The sequence below is a fragment of the Lolium perenne genome, chromosome 4 (genome assembly GCF_019359855.2).
Source record: "Lolium perenne isolate Kyuss_39 chromosome 4, Kyuss_2.0, whole genome shotgun sequence".
Taxonomy (NCBI): domain Eukaryota; kingdom Viridiplantae; phylum Streptophyta; class Magnoliopsida; order Poales; family Poaceae; genus Lolium; species Lolium perenne.
Window position 1 is genome coordinate 325,532,451 of NC_067247.2, and position 5,477 is coordinate 325,537,927.

The 5,477-nt window shown below is 52.7% G+C and overlaps 1 protein-coding gene across 1 annotated transcript; it reads left to right on the top strand.

The window, feature by feature from the left end:
• The first annotated feature begins 401 nt into the window (after positions 1–401).
• On the top strand, positions 402–2,304 carry LOC127296357 (uncharacterized). The gene is made up of 5 exons (XM_051326416.2): positions 402–534; positions 677–797; positions 886–989; positions 1,834–1,965; positions 2,080–2,304. The coding sequence occupies exons 1-5, from the start codon at positions 532–534 to the stop codon at positions 2,104–2,106; spliced, it is 387 nt and encodes a 128-aa protein (XP_051182376.1). The 5' UTR covers positions 402–531; the 3' UTR covers positions 2,107–2,304.
• Positions 2,305–5,477: the final 3,173 nt, after the last annotated feature.

Below are 5,477 nucleotides of genomic sequence, written 5' to 3' on the forward strand. Positions count from 1 at the left end.
AGCGGCCCATGCTGAAGCGGAACGTGAGTACGACGGGACGACGAAAAATCTAGACGTACTGCGAGGTGGACAGAATAAGGAACACATTCGTTCTTTTTAAGTAGTGTAGATAATAGATGTATCTTCAGCAGCTTTTTTTTTACGGAGGGAGTAATTAAAATGCCATTTGTTGTGATTATAAATTTCGAAACATTGCTCCAACTTTGTACTATCACGTATCTAGCTTTTTTTTCTCCAACGGGACTCAAAATATCAGCTATGTGGCCTGCACGGTCGTTACCCACTTTGACGGCCCTTGGGAGCCAAGGAAAAAGAGAGCGACACAAATACGCAAAAGGGGAAGGAAGAGAATCATGAAGACAATCGCAGCCGTCGAAACCCCCACCTGACGGGCTATATGAGGCGCCCAACAGGCCCGCGATAAACCCTAGCTCCATTCACCCGCCGCCCGAAAACCCTAGCTCCAAGCTTCCCTGCCGCGGCGGCCGCCTCCTCCCTGCGCCTCCAGGCCGACCAACCCGCCGAGCAAAAATGGTATCGAGCCGCCTCCCTCCTCCTCCTTCTTCCTATCCCCTCATCTTCTCCGCCCGGTTCGCCGCCGCGGATCGAATCGAGCCCCGTCGCGGGCGAGCTTAACGCCGGTCGCTTACTCTGTTTTTTGTCGGTTTGTTTGCAGAGTCAGGAGACGGTGAACCCCAAGGCCTACCCGCTGGCCGATTCGCAGCTGACGATGACGATCCTCGACCTCGTTCAGCAGGCCGCCAACTACAAGCAGCTCAAGAAGGGCGCCAACGAAGGTGACCAATCCCCTTTCTGCGCACTTCCTTTGTTATTTTTTTTCCTGTTCCTGTGATTTTGAATTCGTTCGTCTCTATTGGTCCTCAGCGACCAAGACCCTTAACAGGGGAATTTCGGAGTTCGTGGTGATGGCAGCTGACACGGAGCCGCTCGAGATCCTCCTCCACCTCCCGTTGCTCGCCGAGGACAAGGTAGAAATTCTGACCGTATATGCTTGCACTCTATTAATGGAAATTCGTGTATGTGCGCACCGTATTACTTGAAATTTGTATGATGTAGCTTGCGTGACATGGTTATAGTGAGTCTGATAAATATCAATTGCAGTTAAATGACTCGTAAAAACAGCTGAACTCGTAATTCTGTACGATGTGTTATAAAAGACAAGAATAAGAGATATGAGATGTGTGGAGACCTCCAGTCTGAAAGTATTGGAAGCCGGAGTTTGCTGACTCTGGCAATAGTTGGGAGATTTATACATGTTTTTGATTGTGGATGAGTATGTGGTGCTCTGTTCTTAAGCTTATAAAAAGTAGGGTCATCTAGCTACTGCAAGAATTGACTATTGAGGGTTCTTATTTGGAAGGGCTGTCTCTTAAAATATACTCTCTGTTTCTAATATAAGATGTTTTGGCAGCTCAAATTGAACTGCCTTATATTTAGGAGCAGAGGAAGTTAATCACTACAATTTTCTTTCTTTAATGATGTATATGTTGCATCCTGTTCTATTGGTAGTTCAATTACCGAGGGAGAGTTCATTTAGACATTTGTTGTTCAGTGTATCTGTTGATAGTTGGATTCTCAGCCTTGCAAATCACGCACCAGCAGTGGAGCAATGAGCTTTTGTGAAGAATTGAGTTGGCATTTATCTTTCATACCTGCTTTCTTCTGCTACATCAGTTTTCCTTGCCACTCCAGCTTGTTACATTGATTTAATTGTTGCCATCTTTATTAGTTGTTGCTCATGCATACACAATTTTTATTTGCTTTTCTGGGATGGGCATAAAACTTACTGAGCTTGTTTGTTGTATGATGCAGAATGTGCCATATGTCTTCGTCCCTTCAAAGCAAGCCCTTGGGCGTGCTTGCGGAGTGACCAGGCCTGTCATTGCCTGTTCAGTGACTAGCAACGAGGGTAGCCAGCTGAAGGTGCCGATTCAGAATCTCAAGGTGATCCATTGCTGCCACATACTGTGATATCTTCTGAACTGCAATATAACTTTTTGTTAGTAGTGTTCACATCTCTCGGTAATCTAATTCTGTTTACAATTGAATGAATCACAGGATGCCATCGAGAAGCTTCTCATATGATGATTTATCAAGACCTTTCAGTGTGATGGGCCTCAGTGCGACACAGTTTTCAGAGGCTTGGACTGGTGATGATGGTGTCTTGTCTACTACTAGGTCTTTGTGCTTTTTCAGCTATGTTTTACAAGACAGTTATGTTAAATCATTCTGCCATTACGTTGTCATCTTATACTATTTGTGACTTGTGTAATTCATAAGAAACATGTATCATCATGGCAGTTGAATTTTATCCCAGACTCAGCAAATGATGTTGTAATGGCTAATGGTTTATGGTTTGAGAATTGGGAGCTATTGCTTGCGTGCTATTTTGATGTCGTGGATTATCTTTTGGTTTTTTCCTTGGTCAAATCTTTTCCATATCAGACGTATTCTGCAGCACACTGTCAAATGGATTACAGTAAGCGAAGTGCTTCCTGTACGCTCAGGAAAAGGGTTGCCCAATTTTTTTTTGGTTTTCTCTTATTCGAAATGGACATGAGGGCGCGGACTGTCGGTGCTGATACTCCTGTTTCATTAAAACAAAATAAGAGGCTTATTACATAGTTAATCTAAACTACGAAGATCGTATCTATGGGACTGGCCGAGTTGGGGTTGGCCTCCCACACCTGGCGTCGAACCTGGGCATCGCGCAGGCTTTTGTACCTCGCCTCCTCCTGTTGGCGTTGTGAGCATCTCCAGTCGCGTCCCCCAAACCGTCCCCAAAGGGATTTGGGGCGCGCCGGACAGAAAATGCGTTCCAGCCGCGTCCCCCAAAGCCCTTTTTTGTCCGGCGCGCCCCTATACGGTGTCCGGCGCCCCGAGCCCGTCCCCGTCCCACAGGGGACGCTCCGGGGACGCCGGACACAACGAAAAGCGAGGCCAACCGACGCGGGGCCGACCCGTCAGCGGCACAGGGAAAATTCGTCTCACAATCCCGCCAAATCCCGCCGCTCCCGCCAAATCGCGCCTATACCGCCGCGCACAGGCCTCCCAAAACATATCCCGTCGCCGATTCATTTCTCCTATCCCGCCGATTTCTTTCTCCCTCCCGCCGTCCACCCGCCGCCGCTACCCTCTCCCCATTCCATGGCGCCGCCGACAGCCCCCAAAAAGATGGCGAAGAAAGCGGCCAAGAAGCCGCCGGGCAATGCGACGATAGGGGCGAAAGCGCCGTTCGCGAAGCCGCGGAAGGCGCCGGCCGCGAAGAAGAAGCCTGAAGGAATGACCGAAGATCAATGGCAGCAAGATTGCCTGCGCCGGAAGCTATCGACGGCGGCGCGGAAAGGACGGAGGGCGGTGGAGCTGGAGAAGAAGGCTCAGGCGGCGCGCCAGCACCAGCACGTAATGGCCGGGTGTATCGCCGCCACCAACGCGAGCCCATGGAGTACGTCCATGCCGGTGTACGTTCCCGGAGTGATCTCTCCGTCACAAGCCGCCTTCTACAACGACGGCCCCTCCGCCACTCCCGGGCGCGTGACGCCTAACTTGTCGCCGCACTACCAGGATGCGCTGCCGCACGGCGGCTTCAACCCCAACAACCTCTACTCCCCGGCGTACGAGCAGCGCGAGCCAGGACCCGGTCCGGACGGCGACCTTTTCACCGGCCGCAGGGGTCCGCTCGAATACGACGGCGCCGGTGCTGAGGAGGACGACGGGGTTGAGGAGGAGGACGACGAGGAAGAGGAGGGGGTGGAGGACGACGATGAGGACGACGATGAGGACGAAGAGGGCGGCGACGAAGAGGACGACGAGGGTGCCGGTGACGATGATCTCGTGGAGGTAGACGCGGACGGCGTGAGGACGAAGAAGAAGAAGAAGAAGAAGGCGTCGGGCACACGAGGCCCGAAGTGGACGCCTCTGGAAGATCTTTGTCTGTGCGAGTCGTGGGCGACGGTGAGCCATGACTCCATCATCGGCGCCAACCAAAAAGGCGGGAAGTATTGGGCGAGGATCAAGGCCGAGTTCGATGAGCGCAAGCTCATCAACGACGACTACTGAAAGTGACAATGAAGAGAAGCCAAAAGGCAATGTCGACGCGAAGGGCCATCATCCAGGCGTCGGTGAACTCCTTCCATGGGTACCATCACGACTTAGAGACCAGAGGCGACAGCGGCGCCGACGTCGCCCAACTGGTACGACTGTTTCTTCCATAATCCGTAGCGCCCACATTGTGTTCGATGAAATGACTCTGCTTCCTTTGGTTAGTTTGATCGGGCCATGGATTTGTACGCCAAGAACTCGGAAGGTCACAAGTCTTTCGTGCTCATGCATTGCTATGGCAAGCTCAAAATGAATGAGAAATGGCGGGCGACGCGCTTGTCGCTGTCCAAGGAAGGACGCCATTGATACGGACGGGCCGCCGGCAACTTCGACGGGCGTCCCATCGGGCAACAAGGCTGCCAAGGCCGCCTTAGCCGACGCTGCGTCGTCTGAGAAGACGCAGGCGTCGATCACGAAATGCCTCGCCGATGTCTCCTCGACCTTTATCTCCCGCGACAAGAAGGCCGACCAAAGGTGGGCCGAGCTGCTCAAGAGGCAAGAGGAGAAGCTGGAGCTCAAGAAACGCAGGGACGACATGTCCCTGCTGAGAATGTCGACAGAGGGAATGTCTCCCCGGACGCGAGCGGCGCACAACTTCTTCAAAGGCCAGATCCTCGACGACATCGAAGCCAAAATGGCGGCGGCGGACGCGGCGGCCCTGGCAGCGGCATCGGCATCGGCGGCAGCGGCAGCGCAGCAAGAGCAGGCTGACGCGTCTTCTACTGCTACACCTGCGTCGGCCTCCGCGTCGGCGACGGAGCAGACGCACCATGCACAGGAACAGGCAGATCGCGACAAGGTCGTCGTGCTCGACGGGCCTGCGTCGACTCAGGACACGACGCCGTCGACCAACCCCTTCCCCTTCTTCTAATTTGCATGCACCACCGGTCTGTAATATGATCGCGCGCCCAGTACTTTGATCGATCGCCGCTACTCTGATCGCGACGAATCGGCGGGAACGATCTCTTTTGAATGCATCTATTTGAATTTCTTATTGGGGGCGGCGTTTGGGGGACGCGGCTGGGGAGCGACGTCCCCCAAACGCGGCACGAACAAAACACGTCCCCCAAACGCTCGATCCGGCGCGGTTTGGGGGACGGTTTGGGGGACGCGACTGGAGATGCTCTAATGCTGGTGTCTTTTTATTTTTTTAAACAGGAAGCCCAGAAGGGTCGAGAAGCTCCATTAAACGCTGGACATAATTACATACAAGATCTTGGCTTGAGTAGGAATAGCACAAGAGTTCTGAAAAATTACAAGAGTCCTTCTCCATCGTGTCGCTGATTCAATCTTAGACTATGGTCGCTGGTGATGACGCCGGGGACTACGCCACTTGGTTCGCCGCCAGGATGGAT

What these genes read in the sequence shown, in the direction of transcription:
- LOC127296357 (XM_051326416.2), top strand. An exon ending in CAAGAAGGGCGCCAACGAAG is followed by an intron (nt 798 to 885) that starts GTGACCAATCCC and finishes ATTGGTCCTCAG; the next exon opens with CGACCAAGACCCTTAACAGG. An exon ending in CGTTGCTCGCCGAGGACAAG is followed by an intron (nt 990 to 1,833) that starts GTAGAAATTCTG and finishes TGTATGATGCAG; the next exon opens with AATGTGCCATATGTCTTCGT.